The sequence below is a fragment of the Bufo gargarizans genome, chromosome 3 (assembly GCF_014858855.1).
Source record: "Bufo gargarizans isolate SCDJY-AF-19 chromosome 3, ASM1485885v1, whole genome shotgun sequence".
Taxonomy (NCBI): domain Eukaryota; kingdom Metazoa; phylum Chordata; class Amphibia; order Anura; family Bufonidae; genus Bufo; species Bufo gargarizans.
The window spans coordinates 502,192,586-502,214,564 of record NC_058082.1 but is presented as its reverse complement, the minus strand read 5'-3'; the positions used below and the strand labels follow the sequence as shown (position 1 = coordinate 502,214,564).

General features: G+C 43.0%; 1 protein-coding gene across 1 annotated transcript in view; it reads left to right on the top strand.

Annotated features, from left to right (window-relative positions):
* Positions 1-21,979, top strand: part of POLDIP2 (DNA polymerase delta interacting protein 2) — a 23,673-nt gene extending 1,694 nt beyond the window's left edge. Inside the window, exons 2-11 of the mRNA XM_044283900.1 lie at positions 3,009-3,090; positions 4,881-4,978; positions 5,114-5,210; positions 6,340-6,415; positions 10,590-10,697; positions 11,694-11,830; positions 17,141-17,167; positions 20,753-20,878; positions 20,965-21,044; positions 21,587-21,979. Of these exons, the coding sequence (XP_044139835.1) occupies positions 3,009-3,090; positions 4,881-4,978; positions 5,114-5,210; positions 6,340-6,415; positions 10,590-10,697; positions 11,694-11,830; positions 17,141-17,167; positions 20,753-20,878; positions 20,965-21,044; positions 21,587-21,701 (946 nt within the window). The 3' untranslated portion in view covers positions 21,702-21,979. The remainder of the gene's footprint in view (positions 1-3,008; positions 3,091-4,880; positions 4,979-5,113; positions 5,211-6,339; positions 6,416-10,589; positions 10,698-11,693; positions 11,831-17,140; positions 17,168-20,752; positions 20,879-20,964; positions 21,045-21,586) is intronic.

Sequence of the window (21,979 nt, the reverse complement as noted above, 5' to 3'; positions counted from 1 at the left end):
CAATAATAGGACGTGTTCTATTTTTATTTGCAGAACGGAAATAGAATGCACACAGAGTACCTTCCGTGTTTGTTTTTTTTTGTTTTTTTGGCAGACCCTTTTGGAATGAATGGTTCTGCTTACAGTCCTCAAAAAAAAAAAAAAGTAACAGACACAGAAAGGAAATATGTTAGTGCACATGAGGCCTTACACTGTATTTTTTGCGGTCCACATTTTGCAGCCAAGTATAGGACATGTGCTGTCTGCTTGCGGAACAGACATATGGGTGCAGAAAGCACCTGGATGCTCAATTTGCAGATGCATGAGGCTATACTCCCTTTTTCATCACCTGCCTGCAGCCTGCCTCTGTAAGTAGAAGATTCATACACTGCTCCAGTCCTCCGCGGTGTCCTTGTTCCGGTCCCCAAAGTGTTTACATCCATAGCTGCATGGTCGCATGCTCCGCTGCAGCCAATTACTGGCTTCAGCAGTAACATGCTTCTGGCCACTGTTGTATTTGCGCCATACTCTGCACCACTGATCCCATTCTCCTGCCACGGCCTGTTTACCAACTGCATCGGTCATATGTCGGGATACGGCATGTCACCTCTGCAGCCAGTCCCCGTCCTCACATCACATGCTGTATCCCGGCATGTCACCACCGCAGTTTGTAAACAGCCAGCGGCAGGAGAATGGGCTCGGCGGTGCAGGGTATGGGGCCAGAGAAAGGGGTGAGTATGACATGTTTTATTTTAACAAAGATAACAGCAGATAAACGTGATATTCTTTGTGTTTTTCTTTTGTTTTCAAAATGAAGTCTATTTGAAAACAAAATAAAAGAAAAACACAAAGATCATCACGTTTATCTGCTGTTATCTTTGAAAAAATATTACCTGGGGTGGGAACCCTACACACAGCAGCAACTGACTGTTTGCGAACAAATTTTTGTATAAAAGTTTTATTTTAAGCCATTTTAGGGCATGTCCAAGATTTCTGGTCATCTCAGAAATCCCCTTTCCGAGGTGGCGGTGGTATGGAGTCTCGTTGGCGATTGTATATAGTTGGAGACCATTTTTGCTCTTCACGCTGTAGATTTTGTTTACGTTGCTCTGTTCCTGTAGGTTTCTAGAAAGATGTTTGGGTTAGGCGTCATGCACATGACCGTTCCGTTTTTTTTGCGGTCCGCAAAACTACAGAAGCCGCACGTGTGCCTTCCGGGACAGAACAGGCGGCCCATTGTAGAAATGCCTATTCTTTTCCGCAAAACGGAAAAAAAAAATAAGACATTATTTTTTTATTTTTTGCGGGGCCATGGAACGGAGCAACAGATGCGGACAGCACACTGAGTGCTGTCCGCATCTTTTGCGGCCCCATTGAAGTCAATGGGTCCGCACCCGAGCCGCAAAAACTGTGACTCGGATGTGGACCAGAACAACGGTCGTGTGCATGAGGCCTTAATGGCTGCCTTCAGTTCCTGGGAATGTTAGACAATTAAATACTTGGAATCTATGATCGATTGTAGCAGCCGCCATTTCCCATTCCTTGGCGATTAAGAATAAAAATGATGGTAACAGATACGTGTGGAGATCTGTATTCTGGTTATTGTATTTAAAGGATGCAAGTTAGAGAGTTTAAAGGGAACCTGTCATGTGGATATTTGATTATAATCTAACTAATTATATACAATCATTAACTACTAAAAAGTGCCTTAGATGTATTCCCTTACTGGTGTGACAGATGGTTACCTCATAATATACACACAAAGATGCCGCATGCCGCTTGCTAATGAGCTGATATAAGTCCGGCGTATATTTAATTCAGAGCTATAGCCACTCCCCTGCCCACCTGCTGCTGATTCCTATGGAAACAAACTGTCACTCAGCAGCAGGTAGGCGGGGAGAGTCAGGAGCTCATGAATATTCAGGACTCATCATTATCAGCTGGAGCTTTTCAATACAAGATGTTGGCAGATTGACTGGGTCAATTAAAGAAAGTGACCCAGCATTTTGCTAAGAGAATCAGTCACTTATTTATGTTGCCCTTAGTTAGGACACCATAAAACTGGTGACAGGTTCCCTTTAAGGACGGGGTCATATTACAGTTATGTACAGTATTCTTCTGATACTTAAGAAGAGCAGAAAAAAACTGTTCCTGTATTTTAGGGTACTTTTACACTTGCGGCAGAGGACGCAAACTGATGGCATTTGTCAGACGCATCCAGATGCGGATCCGTCTGACAAATGCATTGAAATACCGGATCCATCTCTCCAGTGTCTTCTGGAAAAACGGATCCGGTATTAATTTTTCTTTTCCCATTTGTAAAGGTCTGCGCATGTGCAGACCGGAATGCTGGATCTGTTTTGCTGGAACACTTAATGCCGGATCTGGCACTCACACACTTCAATGTAAATTAATGCCGGATCCAGCATTCCGGCAAGTGATCAGTATTTTGGGCCGTAGAGAAAACTATAGCATGCTGCTGTATTTTCTCTGTCCAAAAAACGTAAGAGGGACTGAACTGATGCATCCTGAACAGATTGCTCTCCATTCAGAATGCATTAGGATAAAACTGATCAGTTTTTTTTTCCGGTATTGAGCCCCTGTGACAGAACTCATACCGGAAAAGAAAAACGCTAGTGTGAAAGTACCCTTAAGCGGCTATGCTGAGTTATACACATTTGGCATCCATTTTAGCCATTTCTGTCTGAGATCTGTTATTTTAGACTGAAAAAAAGCCCTACATACATGTCTAAAATAACGGATCTCAGACGGAAATGGCTAAAACGGATGCCAAATGTGTAATAACTGATGCACAGGATCCGTTTCTCTCCTTTTTTTTTTTTTTTTTTTTTTTTCAGTTCTTCTGACGGATCAGAAGAACGGAAAAATAAACGGTGATGTGAACCCAGCATAAGATGGATCGTGGAGTAGAGATATTGGGTGATACAATCGTATCTTCATGTTTATTTTTGCTTTATAAATTTTTATATAGTTCTTTACCTTTTTGTTTTTTTTTCCTGTCATTCTAGAAACCGACCAGAAGGTAAAGTCTTGGAGACAGTGGGGGTGTTTGAGCTGCCAAAGCAACAGGGAAAATATGAAACGGGTCAGGTAAGGATATCTGATAGAGGGCTAGAAGTGATATCTGACCATTTTATATGACCTAATTACAGTCATTGTGTTAAAAATCTATGTAAAAAATACAAATGGGCAGAAGCCCTTCTCTGAGCACAGTGCACATTTGGCTTTACCTCTGCTTGGCTGTCCCAGCATGAGGAGTATGGATACCACATACACTGGACGATCTGGGTGCAGCTGCCAGCGTGTTTGTCTGTATTGTTAATGGCCGCATGGCACCTGCAGTCATTAAAGGGGTTGTCCGGGCTTTTTCTATTGTTGACCATTCTTGAGGATCAGATTGGTGATGGCCGACCAGCTGTATGAAGGAAAGGCATGCGCACGTACCGTCACGCTTCTTCTCATCCGGTCTTCTGCTGCTGTTCCATAGACAAACGGCAGGAAGCACGTGTGTACTGAGCGCAATCTCCTCATACAGCTGCTCGGCAGGAGTGTCGGACCCCTGCCTCTCTGATATTGATGACCTATCCTGAGGATAGGTCGTCCATATTAGAAGCCCAGACAACCTCTTTAACAATGACTAAACAGTGTGGTCTCATCAGTTTAATTAGAGCCAACTGCGGCCGGTACCGCACCGTGTGGTTGTAGCCTTACTATAAGGGCATGTTCAAATGGAACTTGGCGCGTGCTACATGCCAAAATCCAACTACAGCCCACTTAATTGACGCCAATGGGGATTCTGCGCTGTAGGGCACCATTGAAATCTGTGGCAAAAAAGTAATCGACGTATCAGATCTGGCAGTGGTTTTGGCATATGAATTAGCTCTGTTAAACGTGGAATATCAAACTGTAAATCCACTGCAAAATCCGAGGCCGTTCCCCTGATTTCTGCCACAGATCCTTGTGATTGAAGAGTCAGTGGTATGAACACCCCTCACATGATGAAAATAATTTACCTCTGATTGAAGCGTCATCATTAATGACCTCCAGCAGAGTGGATGTCTCATGATAACACCTGACCCATATGCCCTACCAGGACAAATGGACGTCAGTGGCCACCCCTCTTCCCATTTTGACATCCCTCTGTAAGCCAAAACGGGAAGCCACCGAGCTGACAAAAGCTGGCTTCATATTAAATGGGCGGCTATTCATCTGAATGACCCTTGTACAGTATTGCAATTAGTAATCTTCCGTTTGCTGGGGGCAGGACCTGGGGTAATGGGCTGCTTGCCCAGGGGATCACATTCTAAGTGGGGCTGTCTGTGATGACCCAGTCCCTCTTAATTCAGTATTGTTTAATGTAAAAAAAATGTATCCTCATCCCCCTCCACCCCTCACCGCACAGAGTTTATAGTTATGGCAGGAGTGAGACCCTTGTATCAAGTAGATATCCAAAGACAGGTTATGTTCATAAAGTAATTTAATGGGTATTTTAGTTGTAAAAAGTTATGCCGTATCCAGTGGATGGGACCCCCGCTCATCACGAGAACCCCAAAATGGAGCCGTTCTATTTTATTCTCTATGGGGCTGCTGGACACAGCAGATTATAGCACTTGGCTACTTCCAGCAGTGCTGTAGAGAAGGAATAGGACGGCATGGTGCATACTCGACTAGCTGCTCCATTCATTTCGGTTTATATTTCCCCCATTTTCATGATTGCGGGCGGCCTAGTGGTCTAAAACCCCCCCCCCCCCCAAACTAATAGCAGAGCAGATAACTTTTTATAACCAAAATACGCCTTTAAATACTAAACATTATACTGGTAATGTAAACCCCATTCTTCTATATGGACGTTATCTGCATCTCCGTGTTTTGTTGCACAGCTCTTCCTGCACAGCATATTTGGATACCGAGGCATCGTACTCTTTCCATGGCAGGCGAGATTATACGACCGAGATGTCGCTTCACCTGTCTCAGAAAAGTGAGTTTGGGTCTTACTGTTCTTCAGGCTTGATGCGATTTTCATTAAGAGTATTTTGGCCCAGATTTAATGAATATGCATTTCTGTAATATCTAAGTGTAAGGAGCCTTTCATTGGCTGATTTTCTATTTTCAGGTCAGAGACTTCAGCAGTTCATGGATCCAAAGAGGTCAAGGGCAAGACGCACACCTATTACCAAGTACTAATAGATGCTCGTGACTGCCCCCACATAGTAAGTGTGCTTCATTAATAGGAACTAAAAGGTATGTTCACAGAAGACTTGATGTGACTGACAATTTGTTCCATACAGGGTGGACATATCTCTTGTGCAGCCGGGGACCCTGAGGAATATGGGGCCCCTGCTTAACCCTTGCTTTGTAACTGTAACAAAAATTATTCAAATGGAAAATCTGCTAAAAAAGTTAAATTTAAAAAATGTATGTCTATTTTATATTAATTCTTGTGGAACACCTAAAGGGTTAACAACGTTTGTAAAATCAGTTTTGAATACCTTGAGGGGTGTAGTTTCTAGAATGGGGTCATTTTTGGGTGGTTTCTATTATGTGAGCCTCACAAAGTGACTTCAGACCTGAACTGGTCCTTTTTAAAAAGTGGGTTTTAGAAAATTTCTGAAATTTCAAGATTTCCTTCTAAGCCTTGTAACATCCCCGAAAAATAAAATGGCATTCCCAAAATGATCCAAACATGAAGTAGACATATGGGTCCGGATTCTGTGCAGGCATCGCATTGTACCCGCGCAGAATTCTTGCTGGTCTGCAAGCTGCTTTTAGAGTGTTTTTTTGTTTTTTTTTTGTTTGTTTTTTCGAAGTATTAAAACTTTATAAAAACGATATAAATTTGGTATCCCTGCAGAATAAAGTGTCATTTTTACCGCATAGTGAATACAGTAAAAAAACAAAGCCTGTAATACAATGGCGCAATAGGGATTTTTTTTTTTTTTTAACTCAATACAACTTATGAAATAGTATGTGGTGCCGTTAAAAAAATTACAACTTGTCCCACAAATAAAAAAAAACACAAGCCATCATGGCTATGTTAACTGGAGAAAAAGAGCAGGAAGTAGGAGAATGAAAATGTCTACAATGGGAAGGGGTTAATTCTATTATTCCTGTTACCCTTGCACAGGGTCACTGTACTGTCTGTGTCCACCTCTGGGGGCATTGCTTCTGCAGCACGTACATCGATAACTGCAGGCTCCAATCAGATGTACGGAGCAGTTGTGGTGTTTTATATGAGAAAAATGTCCAAGCTTTCAGGAACTAGTAAAATGGTTCAAAGACTATTCCATCTTGGATTCATTGATTGGATTCAGTGTTTGTATGTCTTGTTTTCTTCACCAGTCACAAAGATCACAGACAGAAGCCGTGACGTTCCTTGCAAATCATGATGATAGTCGAGCTTTGTATGCAATTCCTGGTAAGTATTTTATGGATATTGATTTATGGAAAAAGAAACCTTGTGGTTAAAGGGTTTTTCCCATCTGGAGATTTGGGGCAGATCTACAGGACATGTGATAAATGTCCATTAGTTGCAGGTCCCACCTCTGGGACCAGCGCCTGCCTTGAGAACAAGGCCCTGTCTTGCCCCGCTGGTAATGGAGAGGTGGACGTACATGCACGACTGTCTCCCTTCATTTGCGAGTTCCGAAAATAGCAGAGTAAGCTACTGTGGGTATGCCATAAATGTCCAGATGGGAATATCCCTTTAAAGAGAACCTGTCACCACAAAACGCAGTGCAATCTGTAGGCAGCATGTTATAGAGCAGGAGGAGCTGAGCACATTGATATATAACCAGGGGTGTGGAATTCCTATCGCCCGACGCCCGGGACATGCAGTTCCGGGCGCCGGGCAGGTAGTTTGTGCAGGCAGCTTAGCCCTGCGGGCAAGTAGCAGGGCTAGGGTTGCGCCGTGTTTTCCTCTAATACACAGCCCGGTGCAGCAAGTCCGGGCTGCTTACCGCAGTGTTCACAGACAATGCAGACAGAGACGCTCACCTCACGCTGGCAGCAGGGAGCCTGAGGGAGGGACGGGGAGGAGCGTAATATGATCCTAGAGTGGAAGCTGGCTTCTGCCAGCCCCTCCCCTCCCCTCCCACCAACCAATCACCGACCAGAGCTGAGGGGGCAAGGCAAGCACACTGGCAGCTCTGAGTCGTCTGAGTCACACAAGTGCAGGGAGTCTAAGAATAGAAAGGAATCGAATGAGTCACAAGTTAAAAGAATCTAAAGATCCGACTTAGTTTGTGACTCATTCGATTCATTGAGTTAAGAGCCGTGAGTCAGACACTAGAACAGTTTACAGTGCACTGAGGCTGATGCTTTTGTTGCAGCAGTGATAAGATTAGGGGACAGGAGCAGAGAGATAAGAGAAGGGACAGATGACACAAGAGTTTAGATTACAGGTTGAATTAAATTAACCCTTTAGAATCAAATTGGCTTCTCGGGAGATATATATGTTAAAGGCATCTCATTTAGTAGCTATATAACCAAGGGTGGGTTCACGTCACCTTTATGGATTCCGTTATGGCTTTCCGTTATAAAAGGGTTATAACAGAAAATAACGTAATCCATAAAATGGAGTGCAAAACGGAAACCTTTAAGAGGCATTCCGTTTTGATTTCCGTCATCGTAAAAGTCTATGGAAATCATAACGGATCCGTCTGGGTCCTGTGGTGTCGACAGGACTTAGTTTTCCGTCTTGCATAACGGGACCCAGACGGATCCATTTTGATTTGCATAGACTTCTATTAGGACGGAAAGCAAATGGAATGCCTTTTAAAGCCTTCCATTTTGCTTTACGCCATAATACAAGTCTATTGTCCTCCTGTCCGGCGTCAGCCTCAGCTTCCCTTTACTATGATAAATCACTCTTCCTGACTCGCTCAATACTAATCAGAGTTCAGAGAGCTGAAGAGCCGACTGCACTGAGTCAGCAGCAGCAAGTGAATCGAATGTGTATAGCATCTGCGCATGCGCACCGGCACCTAGAGTCTTCGGTTCACTTGCGAGTCAGCTCAGCAGTCTTGACTCACCAAGTGAACCGAAGATCCGATTCATGAATCGGTCCATTTGAATGAGCTGATTCAAATAAACCGATTCACCTAAAAGATCCGAACTTCCCATCACTAGTTATCAGCGCTCCTGTGCAGGCCGGAAGTCGGGCGCCACGGGCCGGAAGTCAGCTCCCAGCGGAGGCACACGTTAGTCAGCGGCTGTAGTAGGAGCTCCTGACATGGTGGCAGCCCGTGCAGTGATAGATAGCCCAGCAGGTAGTGTGTGTGGTGACTGCTCTGGGTCAGCTATGCTCTGCTGTCGGGCTGCCGCTCTGCTTCTTCTCCCTGGCATTGAAGTGTCAATAGGAGTGCTGCCAGGTTCCAACTTCCAGCCACTCACCCTCCATGAATAGGGGGGGGGGGGGGGCGGGGACTTCCCCATACTGGCATGTACATTAAGGGGATTCACTGCCCCAGTATGGCATGTATATTAAGGGGATTCACTGGCCCAGTATGGCATGTATATTAAAGGGATTCACTGGCCCAGTATGGCATGTACATTAAAGGGATTCACTTAAATATGGTTTTGATTTAAAATTACTTTTTGTATCAGGACAAGTAGATTGTCATGAGGGACAAGTAGATTGAGACCCCGCTTTAGTCCTTCAACAAGTAGTTTTTTTTATTTTTATTTCCACACCCCTGATATACGGTACTCTTCTGGGATAAAATTCTGTAAAACTTGTAATTTATGCATGTAAATCATTCCCCCTTTCCAAGCTGAAACTGGCTATTATTGGTGGTTGTTGGCGTTCTCTGTGTAAGGGCCCTTTACACTAACTGAGAAGGTTCTCATTCATCGCGTCATTCATGTTGTCACCTAAATGGTCGTTTGCAGACATCATATTGTGTTGTCTAAATAGCAGTCTGCTGCTGGCGCACAAGTCTGTATGGGGATGAGCGATGGCATTAGCGAAAACTACTTCCTATACTGTGGAGGAGATCTCCTCCAGTGACGAGCAGGCGATTGCCGGGAAGGAACGCTTCTTTCCCAACAGTAGCCCAAGCAATTGTCCCGTCTAAAGGGACCTTAAGTGTCACTAATAACCTGACTCCTGTGTACACTCAAACTCAGAAGAAGTAGAGACTTAGTCTACTTTCATACTGGCGTTTTGGCTTTCCGTTTGTGAGATCCGTTCAGGGCTCTCACAAGCGGTCCAAAACGGATCAGTTTTGCCCTAATGCATTCTGAATGGAAAAGGATCCTCCCAGAATGCATCAGTTCAGTCTCCATTCCGCACTGGAGGCGGACACCGAAACGCTGCAAGTTTTCACTGGCACAATAGAAAACGGATCCGTCCTCCATTGACTTTTAATGGTGTTCAAGACGTCTTGGCCATGTTACAGATAATACAAACGGATCTGTTCTGAACGGATGCAGACGGTTGTATTATCTGAACGGATCCGTCCGTGATCCGTCCGTGACTGATCTGCCCAAAACTCAAGTGTGAAAGTAGCCTTAAATGTATAAATTACAAGTTTTACTGAATCTGTTCCCACAAGACTATACTACTGCATATCAATCAGCCTCTCCTGCCCTATAACCTGCAGCTTGTATTGCGTGTGTGTGTGTGTGTGTGTGTGTGTGTGTATTTTGTATATTCCCACATTTGAGTTGTTGTTTGGTGTAAGTGTGGAGTTGCTTCAGTTCTGAAAATGAAAAGATGTCCATGGGCAGTTTTAGGCTAGTTTCATGTATCTGTTAATGGTATCCATCAGACTGACTAGGAACAGCCTGCCAGTGTTCCCTGAATCCAGCCTAGCCAGATATTGTAGTGCACCGCCGGAGCCCATTGACTATAATTGGATCGGCTGGTTTCGGGCATGAACGCTGGGATTTGGCTGGACATAACTGGTGCATATGCCGGACACTGGCCGAATCCCCGCTGGATGCCATTATGGTCTGATGGTACATGGCCCTTTCCTGGTATTCCAGATACGGTGAACTCCTGCAGGCCGTTCCTCTGTTGGATACCTTTAGCACATATGTATACATAAAGTAGCCAATGTTTAAATACCCAGCCAGGGAATTCTAGTCAATTAGCTAGAGTGCAAAACAGCTAAAATACCATTTTGCACGGAAGGAACCGGCCTCTTCGTGATAAATTTTAATTTAATAGACTCCGTATAAAACCTGTGGCTGCACTGGAGGGAAATAAGACATTAGGGGGAGATTTCTCAAAACTGGTCTAAAGGAAAACTGGCTTAGTTGCCCATAGCAAGCAATCAGAATCCAACTTTTATTTTCTCAAAAGTGCTCTGGAAAATGAAAGGTGGATCCTGATTGGTTGCTATGGGAAACTAAGCCAGTTCTACTTTACACCAATTTGGTAAATCACTCCCTTGGTGCCTGGTTCTGGTGAAGATGAGGATGGATCTCTGGGGATCCTGGCAAATCCCTGTGCTCTGATTATTTTTGAGGGAATCGTATAACAAAGGGATTTCCATAGTGGGCCACCGCTTTAATATATTTATAGACATGGAATATACCCGTGTTTTGCGTCTTAGAAAATCTTTTTTCTTCTGTATCCCATAAAGGTTTAGATTATGTAAGTCATGAGGATATACTTCCCTACAACTCTACTGATCAAATCCCCATACAGCATGAACTATTTGAAAGGTTCCTAAGCCATGATCAAACCAAAGGTAAGTTATAGTAATCACCCTCGTATTTGTCAAAATTGGATTAAAGTGGTTTTCCAGTGTCTAGGTTTAGTGATCTGTCCTCGGGATAGGTCATCAATATCGGGGGGGTCCAACACCTGGCACCCACCACTCAGGTAATTTTGTCAATCGCCAGTGCCATAAATAGTCGACTCCGTCCACTGTTTGTTTCTGGCCGATAACAGCTAATCTTGGCGGTGTCGTACCCCCATCATCCGGATGATGACCTATCATAGGATAGGTTATCAATATCTAGAAACTGAATGTCCTCATCAAGTGAGTATTCCAACCTTGGACATTTATGATGTATACGCAGGATTTCTGACCTGCAACCTGCATTATGGGGAGACCACTGCATCCAGGAAACACATGAATGGAAAGGTGGCCGCACATGTGCGTGGCTCTCTCCATTCACTTCTGAGGGGTTTTGGATACAGCAAAGCACAGCTTCTTGACTGTTTCTGTAATTCTCATAGAGGTGAATGGTGGGAGCTGCATGTGTGCCCACTTTTCATTCATTCCTAAACTAGATGTGCCGGCTTGTGGATATGCCATAAATGTCCAAGGTACAAAATAATCTGTTGTCCAGGTGGGATTACAGCTATTTATGACCTATGCTCAGGATAGGTCATCAATATCGGGTAAACCCTGCACCCGCCACCGGTAAGATGTTACATGCAGTCGCCAGAAGTTAAACAGCATATGGATCCAGAAGCAGAAAGCTCCGTCCACTATGTAGCCGCGCTGGCATAGTGCAGATCACCTGCCATTCAGTTACATGGGAGCTGAGATGATGTACACCGGCACAGTCAGTACTAAGGCCACCGTCTAGTTGCTAGTGCTGGCGCCTGCTGAAAAAACAGCAGATCTGCGGGGTCCTGGGTGTTGGACCACCAGCAATTTTGAGGACAGATCATTAGTTTCTGTTTCTTGGAAAGTCCTTTAAAATGCTTCTAATGACCTTCCTTTTTCTTCAAGTGCCACCGTTTGTAGCACGTGAAACACTTCATGCGTGGCAGGAGAAGAATCATCCTTGGCTGGAGCTGTCTGATGTGCATAGGGAGACAACTGAGAATATCCGTGTCACAGTGATTCCCTTCTACATGGGAATGAGGGTCTGTTTTGTGCTTCATTAGCCATTGTTGGAACCACCTCTGTATTGCATTAACCATAGCCATAAAGAACTGCTGCATGAATAACTCTTTTAGTACCATTTTTGAAAGCTATATTGATGATCGACCTTTTAGAGGTGTACCTTAGGCCTCATGCACACAGCCGTTGTCCGTGTCCTGCATCTGAGCTGCAGTGCCGTGTGCTGTCCGCATCCGTTGCTCCGTTCCGTGGCCCCACAAAAAAATAAAATAAAAATAACCTGTCCTATTCTTGTCCGTTTTGCGGACAAGAATAGACATTTCTACAATGGGCCGCCCGTTCCGTTCTGCAAATTGCGGAAGACACACGGATGGCTTCCGGTTTTTGCAGCTGCGCGGTTTGCGGACCGCAAAAAACGGAACGGTCATGTGCATGAGGCCTTACACCAAGGCTTATTCCCCCATGTGCCATCCTGACTATTTATTTTTATTTATTTTTTTCCATACATGTAAAGGTGCTTTCTTGTCTTATTTCGATTAAACTGTATGTTATACAGTGTTACTAGACAAAAATGTAAACCTACTTTTTAAATCGGTAAAGGAGGTGAAGGACGGCTCACCTCTGATTTAAGATGGCAAGGTGCACCAAACGGATGGTGTACCCAATCACCAAAAACAATAGTAATAAAATTAGAATGGGCACTCATATATCTAGTTCACAAAGTAGTTTGTTGCAACCAGTTAGTGGCTGTAGCGGTCAAGTCTCAGGAGACACGTCAATACTACAGCAGTGTAAACAAAAACCAGCAGGCGATTTAAAAAGTAGAATGGGCACTCATATATCTAGTTCACAAAGTAGGCAAAGCGACCCAAGCGATGTAGCAATAATGTTAATTTATTGATAACAATGTATATGTGTGCGGATAGATAGCAATAATGTCACCGTACACAATTAGTAATATAAACCGAAAACAGAGCTATATCCCCAATTTAAAATGAATAAAACATATAATGTATAAAAAAAAATAATCATATATCAATCCACTGTTATAGCTGATAGAAAACCGGGGGTCCGGTCCAGCTTCAATTACTGATATGACTAGATAATCAAACTATATATACGGCGGGCTTGTTAGTTTCTGTTATCTAAAACAGTGGCTAATAACGCTTATCTCTCCAGAGATAAAAAGAGCTATGTGAAAATAAGTGAATATCAATTAAATCAATAGTGATATAAGACAGTAAAATATAGTGCATAGTATGGTGAAATACCTGTAAAATAGATAAAGATTAGATATAAGATTGAATATAAAATACTTAGTGAATTTATACAATGTCTCTGGAGATACAGCAATATTGTGTAGGTTGCTGCGTCCCACTAATAGTTCTGTTCCTAGAATATAGTCTTTCTTTAGTATTGAAGCATATGACCGGTGAATCGGCTTGATCCACGCAATTTCCTAGAGGTATACTAGATTTCAGCAGATATCTGCTTGGGCAGGCTTTGAGCTCAAAACAGCCGACCGCAGCGAACACGGCAAGATAATTAAGCAACAATACAAATGTATCCAATAATATTGCGCCAGTTCAAATGTAGCTGTGCCAGATTGGTTTACTCACGTACAGTCCTGCTCCCACCGTGGCGTCCCACGTGGTGTAGATTCAGGATGAACTTGCCTTTAGGTAGCACACTCAAAGACTGCCTTGTTGTCTGCTAGCAATACTGTGTGCACCCGACTGTGAACGGGAGTAGTAGCTGTATCACGCTGCAAATCCACATCAAGTTTCTTTGATTGGCATGGGTGTTCCACCTGTCTGGATCAGTACTTGGTGGTAAGGATCTCACCCGTCAATCGCTGTAGTTCGGTTAACCTTGGAAACTGCAATTCAATTGTCCTTTGGAAAGCGCTTTCTCAGTCCAGTAAATAGTAAAAATTATAGCCGGTATTATTGTCAGGTCCAATTACTCCTCACCAGATGCGTTTCGAAGGCTGTCTGCCTTCTTCCTCAGTGGTTAATTTGGATCTGACTGACTTGCCGGCTATTTATCCATTTTTCAACCTAAGGGCTCCTGGTTAAACCCGAAATGGACCCAAAGAATCAGGATTTCACAGATACATTTATCATGTGTTGCGGTATTCTTGCGATATATCTGCGGTTTTTATACACACTTGCGTTTTTTTATATTGTGGGTTCTTGAATCCACCAGAAGCAATACACATGTCCAATTTTTGTTATAGCTGGTTGTGTTTGGATCTTATATACATAATTATATCCAGTTTCATATATTAGCAAAAACACAATGATTGTTTCTAAAATTAAATATAAATATAAGAATAAACATTAAAAACCTTTATTAAGAACCTATTAAATGATAGGGAGCTTCTGTATTAGGTCTAAAAATATAAAATATATAATTTTTGGGGTATTATATCTATTGCAAGGTGTGTATATATATATGTATTTTTATATATGTATTTTTATATATAAAATGTATATCGGTTTTCTTAGTAAGCCGCAGACGGTGACTGGTGGGGGTCATCCCCTAAAATGCTTCGGGCAGAATATATGGAAGGATGGTATAGATGGAATGGGGTCGGAGATCTCCAGCGCAGGGGGGGTCATAGTGCTGCTAAACAGCCCGACTAGTACCCCCCATGGGCCGAAGACACCCGACCCATCACAGAAACCCAAATATTTCCAACTCGGCATTTAGCCCTGCTGGGGCCAAACTGCCGAATTCGAAAATCTTCCTAGACTCTGCCCTAGACATTCGGGCAATATGATTACCCCCCCCCTCCAATGGCGTTCTATCTGCTCGAATGCTGCGAAGGTTAGAGACTTAGGATCTTGATTTATGTATCAGTTTAAAATGTTTTGATAGTACATGTTTTTCATAACCTTTCGTAATATTATTTATATGTTCCGCTATCCTGATTTTTAACGATCTTTTGGTCCTGCCAATATATTGTTTGGCACATGAGCATTCAATAATGTAAATTACATTTGAACTATTACAAGTGAGAAAATCTTTTATCTCAACAAAAAAATTATTTTGTGTTGAGGTCACTCGCATAGTCTTTTTTGCGAAAGACGTATTCCTACAGTTTATACAACATCCACATCTGTGGAACCCACTCCTTTTTAGCCATTTATTAATGGATCCGGTTTCTCTCATCTGACTTTTAATAGATGGTGCTATCTTCAGACCCAAATTAGGGGCCTTTGTATACACTATCTCCGGTGTTGGTGGGATTAAAGGGCCTATAATTTTATCCTTCTGGATAAGATGCCAGTTGTTCTTAATACTTTGCTCTATTTTCTTGTGTTGTGCATTATAAGGCAGTATTATGCGGAATTTATTATCATCAGTGGGTTTATCATCCTTCTTTTTGTTTAGTTTCAAAAAACATTTTTCTATCCATTTTTCTAACCTTACATAGGGCATTCTCGACAACTGTCTCTGGATAATCCTTCTCCAAAAATTTGTTCTTCATAATAACAGTTTCATCCTCAAATTCTGTCTGGTTGGTGCAGTTCCTCTTTATTCTGCGGAACTGCCCTGTAGGTATATTCAATAACCAAGAGGGCAAATGACAGCTAGAAAAGAGGATGAAGCTGTTCTTGGCTACCTCTTTCTGAAAAGTAGTACAAATATAATGTTCCCTCTGGGTAAGTAATCCGAATGTCCAGGAATTCTGTATATTCCTGATTAATGTTAGAGGAGAATAACAGCTACTACTCCCGTTCACAGTTGGGTGCACACAGTATTGCTAGCAGACAACAAGGCAGTCTTTGAGTGTGCTACCTAAAGGCAAGTTCATCCTGAATCTACACCACGTGGGACGCCACGGTGGGAGCAGGACTGTACGTGAGTAAACCAATCTGGCACCGCTACATTTGAACTGGCGCAATATTATTGGATACATTTGTATTGTTGCTTAATTATCTTGCCGTGTTCGCTGCGGTCGGCTGTTTTGAGCTCAAAGCCTGCCCAAGCAGATATCTGCTGAAATCTAGTATACCTCTAGGAAATTGCGTGGATCAAGCCGATTCACCGGTCATATGCTTCAATACTAAAGAAAGACTATATTCTAGGAACAGAACTATTAGTGGGACGCAGCAACCTACACAATATTGCTGTATCTCCAGAGACATTGTATAAATTCACTAAGTATTTTATATTCAATCTTATATCTAATCTTTATCTATTTTACAGGTATTTCACCATACTATGCACTATATTTTACTGTCTTATATCACTATTGATCTAATTGATATTCACTTATTTTCACATAGCTCTTTTTATCTCTGGAGAGATAAGCGTTATTAGCCACTGTTTTAGATAACAGAAACTAACAAGCCCGCCGTATATATAGTTTGATTATCTAGTCATATCAGTAATTGAAGCTGGACCGGACCCCCGGTTTTCTATCAGCTATAACAGTGGATTGATATATGATTATTTTTTTTTATACATTATATGTTTTATGTGAGTTTTATTCATTTTAAATTGGGGATATAGCTCTGTTTTCGGTTTATATTACTAATTGTGTACGGTGACATTATTGCTATCTATCCGCACACATATACATTGTTATCAATAAATTAACATATTATTGCTACATCGCTTGGGTCGCTTTGCCTACTTTGTGAACTAGATATGAGTGCCCATTCTACTTTTTAAATCGCCTGCTGGTTTTTGTTTACACTGCTGTAGTATTGACGTGTCTCCTGAGACTTGACCGCTACAGCCACTAACTGGTTGCAACGGCGTTGTCATCAGTGCTGTAGCTAGTGAGTAGTTGGCACCTTCAGATGAGCGAATTTCATTTTCATAACTCAATTATATGACGGAATTCATAACGGAATGCCTTTAGAGGCATTCTGTTGTTCATTCCGTCTTCATAGAAGTCTATGGGCTGCAAAACGGATCCGTCCCGTTTCCGTTATGCAGGAGAGGACTCGAGCATTACGGACACGGACGGATCCGTTTTGCAGCCTGTAGACTTCTATGAAGACGGAATGAATAACAGAATACCTCTAATTCACCTTTTACCAGTAGCGTGAACGAATTTCATAACCTGAAATTCGCTCATCTCTATTGGCACCTTATGTGTTAGGACAAGCTGCCATTGTTGCAACAGTGTAAACAGAGCAATGAGGGATATGAAACCTAAGTCCGTTTTATTACTGTAACCCCTACAGTTTATTAAAAAAAGAAAGTTGGAAAATCCTTTCAAAATATGATTGAGTAAAAAAAAAAATTATTTATATATATATATATATATATATATATATATATATAATTTTATTTATTTTTTCTCGTTACAGGAAGCTCAGAATTCCCATGTCTATTGGGTAAGTAACTCTTCCTTGTCATTAGTAGGTAATCAAGCAAAACGCCTCTGAAAGATTTAAGCAGTTAGAATTAGGCTTAGGGCTCATGCACACGAACATGCATTTTCTTTCTGTGTCCGTTCAGTGTGTGTGTGTGTGATTTCAATGGGTCCGCCCAAAAAAAGGAAGTTACTCTGTGTGCAATCTGTTTCTGTTTGTCCGTGTGTCCGTTCCACAAACAATAGAACGTGTCCTATTAAAGGGGTTCTGCAGATATTTTTTTTTTTTTTTAAACTGATGATCTATCCTCAGCATCTGATCGGCGGGGGTCCGACACATTGGACCCCTGCCGATTAACTGTTTGAGAAGGCAGTGGCGCTGGCACTAGTGCAGTGGCCTTCTTGCTGTTTACCGCTGGCCCAGTGACGTCATGACTAGTATCACTGGGTGGGGCTAAGCTCCACAGAGCTTAAAGGGATTCTGTCACCAGGTTTCACCCCCTCCAGATAAAAATATGGTTATGTTCAGGGAGCTTTAACCATTCCTAATGTGGTCTTATAAATGTAATCTGTAGGCTCATTTTGCTAAAAATACGCTATTACTAACCTGTCATTCATAAAAATAGGGTGCCCAAGGGGATGTAAATGGCTCCAAGCTGCCGCCCGCACCTGCTGCTGTTTGTGCCCAGCGCCGCCTCATAATCTTCTGTGACGCCTCCTGCTCTCCCTCCCCCTCCCTCCCCCTTCCTCCTGCTGTGACGTCTCCTGCTCTCCCTCCCCCTCCTCCTGCTGTGACGTCTCCTGCTCTCCCTCCCCCTCCTCCTGCTGTGACGTCTCCTGCTCTCCCTCCCTCCTGTTGTGACGTCTCCTGCTCTCTCTCCCTCCCTCCCCCTTCCTCCTGCTGTGACGTCTCCTGCTCTCCCTCCCTCCCTCCCCCTCCTGCTGTGACGTCTCCTGCTCTCCCTCCCTCCCTCCCCCCTCCTCCTGCTGCTGTGACGTCTCCTGCTGTGACGTCTCCTGCTCTTCCTCCCTCCCCCCTCCTCCTGCTGGGTGCTCTCCCTCCCTCCCCCCTCCTCCTGCTGTAACATCGCGATGTTACAGCAGGAGGAGGGGGGGAGGAAGGGAGAGCAGGAGACATCACAGCAGCAGGAGGAGGAGGGAGGGAGAGCAGGAGACGTCACAGCAGCAGGAGGAGGGGGGAGGGAGGGAGAGCAGGAGACGTCACAGCAGCAGGGGGAGGGAGGGAGAGCAGGAGACGTCACAGCAGCAGCAGCAGGAGGGGGAGGGAGGGAGAGCAGGAGACGTCACAGCAGCAGCAGCAGGAGGGGGAGGGAGGGAGAGCAGGAGACGTCACAGCAGCAGCAGGAGGAGGGGGGAGGGAGGGAGAGCAGGAGGGCAGGAGGCGTCACAGAAGATTATGAGGCGGCGCTGGGCACGAACGGCAGCAGGTGCGGGCGGCAGCTTGGAGCCATTTACATCCCCTTAGGCACCTTATTTTTATGAATGACAGGTTAGTAATAGCGTATTTTTATCAAAATGAGCCTACAGATTACATTTATAAGACCACATTAGGAATGGTTAAAGCTCCCTGAACATAACCATATTTTTATCTGGAGGGGGTGAAACCTGGTGACAGAATCCCTTTAACCGCGCCCAGGCCTATGATACTAGTCTTGACGTCACTGGGCCGTTAACTGGGCAGTAAACAGCGAAAAGGCTGCAGCGCTACTGCCTTCTCAAACAGCTAATTAGCAGGGGTCCCGTGTGTCGGACCCCCGCCGATCAGATGCTGATGATCTATACAGAGGATAGATCATCAGTTTAAAAAAAAAAACTGCAGAACCCCTTTAATGTCCGCATTATGGACAAAGATAATACTATTATTTTAAGGGCCAGCTGTTCCGCAAAATCCAGAATTTTTTGCAGATCCGTTTTTTGCGTACTTTAAAATACATACGATCGTGTGCATGAGCACTTATGCAGTTCTTTTTATTTATATATTTTTTTTTTTTTCTAGAACAGTGCCTAGGGAATAGGTGCATATTAGTGCTACATAGAATAAAAAAAAAATATATATCTGCACGGGGCAAGAGCATTGCAAAGTATAGTACAGCCATCAGTCCTACTGGATCTTCAAGATCCAAGTGGGACTTGATAAAAAAAAAATTGAAAAAATAAAAAAATTTACATTTAAAATAAAATTGCCTTTTCCTATCCGCGCATTTATAAGAGATTAAAAAATGAAAAGAAAAAAAATATATATAAACTACACACATAAAAAATCACATGACCTAACCCCTCGGGTCACTATGTAAGCACAACAAAGTGACTTCAGACCTGAACTGGTCCTTTTTTAAAAAGTGGGTTTTGGAAATTTTCTTAAAAATTTAAAGAATTGCTTCTAAAATTCTAAGCCTTCTAACGTCCTAAAAAAAAGACATTTACAAAATGATGCTAACATAAAGTACACATATGGGGAATGTTAAGTAATATATATTTTATGAGGTATCACTTTCTATTTTAAATGCAGAGAAATAGAAATTTTGAAAATTGCTAATTTTTCTATTTTTCTTTTGTAAATTTGGGATTTTTGACACGTCAGATTTGCTAAATTAGATGTGGTCACGGGGGCATCAATGACCCTTGGTCATGAAAGGGTTAATAAAGACAAATCGACAAACATTTTTTTTTTTTTTTTTTATAGTTCATCTTTATTCTACAAGTGGTTTAGAGCCATAACCTTTTTTGTACTTCCGTAAATGTAGTGAGTTGTTTTCTTTTTTTTTTTGCGCAGGACAGGTTGTCTTTTTATTGGAATTATTTAGGGTACATTATTGGTTTTTAATTTATTGTTTTGTTCTTGTTCTCCTAGCTGACTTGAATCAACATTTTATTTTATTTTTTTTCTTCTTTTCTGATCACTTCTGTAATGCCTTGAAATACATAGTACAGACAGGCAGCGTATTAAGCCATGCCTCTGTAACATGGCCCAATAAGTGCTTATGGCAGGCTTTGGAGCCTTTGTTATGCCCCCCGGTTAACATAATAGTATATCAGTTCACCGTGATCACATTATGATGATTGGGGGGGGGGGGGGATGCGCAATGGTTAACGGGGAGCTCACTGTCAAAAAACTTAGATGCCACAGTTGCTATCGACCATTGCATCTAAGGGGTTAACAAGACCAGGAGACTTTATTTATCAGTCTCTGATTGGTGCCTGATGCTAGAGGCTGCCAGTAATGGCCTTGGCATCCGGATTGCAGTATGCACAGGATGGGAAAACTCCTTTATATCACAGTGCTAATACATTGAGACTTAGGGCCTCATCTATCAACTGTCTAACAGGAAAAGTGTCTTAGTTGCCCATAGCAACCAATCGGTGCTCGCCTTTCATTTTTTTAAAGTGTTCTGAAAAATGAAAGGTAAGCTCTGATTGGTTGCTGTGGGCAATGAAGACTTGTTACAGTTGATAGATGAGGCCTTTAGTTTATACTGCACATTTTTTTTCTGCAGTATGTGCATTAATGACTGGAATGAAGGTGCTGTAGTTTTCTTTAAATGTCGCTCATGTCCATCAGTAATTTCAGTATCTGCTTGACCTCTAGTGGCGTTACTGCATCCGTCTGGAGAACCTCAGTGTTGAAGTAGTTCAGTTGAGAGAGCGTCATTGGCGGATTTTCAGCCTCTCTGGTACGCTGGAGACTGTGAGAGGTCGTGGTGTTGTGGGCCGGGTAAGATCACCATTCGAGTTTCTTGCATGGTGTCTGATCATCATGTGGGTGAATTTTGTACTTACCTAGTTTTGTACCACATTTAGGAGCCAGTACTTTCCAAGGAGCAGCCAGCTTTCCAGTACAGTAGTCATGTATCCCTGCAGGCTTCCAGTGGCCATATGTGGTGAGACACTTCACTGCTTTGTACTAAGCAATGTTTTAAAGGAGTTATCCAGAAATTGATAATTATGACCCACCCTCAGGATAGGTCATCATTACCACATCGGCAGGGGTCCCAGTGCTTCAGCCTTCCAAGCACAGCGTCATACATTGGACAGCGGCTGTGCTTGGTATTGCCGTTCAGCCCCATTCACATCAATGAGGTTGAGCTGCAACTAGGCCATGTAACCAACGTACCATGGCCTAGGACAGGGATCGGCAACATCCAGCACCCTGGTTATAAGAACAGCCAAGTAAGTGTGCACACTGGAACTTGTCGTTTCGCAACAGCTGGAGTGCCGAAGGTTGCAGATCTCACAGAACGCCGGCCTCTTCAAACAGCTGATCTGCAGGGGTCCCGGGTGTTGGACACCTGCTAATCTGATCTTAATGACCTATCCAGAGAATAGGTCATCAATATTAATTACCAGATAACCCCTTTAACTGTAACAAATGGGGAACTATGTACATACGGGTTCTTACCATTGCCTCATCCTTGTGTTTCAGGGGAACGTTCCGGTTTGAGCGACCTGATGGTTCACATTTTGATGTCAGAATTCCACCTTTCTCTCTGGAAAGTAACAAAGATGAGAAAACTCCCCCATCTGGTCTTCACTGGTAGCGATATTGTCCACACACAGCCTTGACTAAAACGCACTTTATCAGGCCATTGTGTTCCAGGGATTGTCAGAAGGAAGCTCTGGTATATTTGCTTCCCCAGATCCCTTTTTGTCTAGTTTTTAAGAGGAGGATTTGTATTGGGATCCACCTTCTTAATACAGAAGCTGCTGTGTTCATAGTAAATTCCCACAAAGCTGAGCCTTCCAAATCACCCAAGAGCCTGGTTGGGAATTAAAGTTTGTATTTTTTTTTTTCATTTTTTTTTTTTCAATAAAGCAA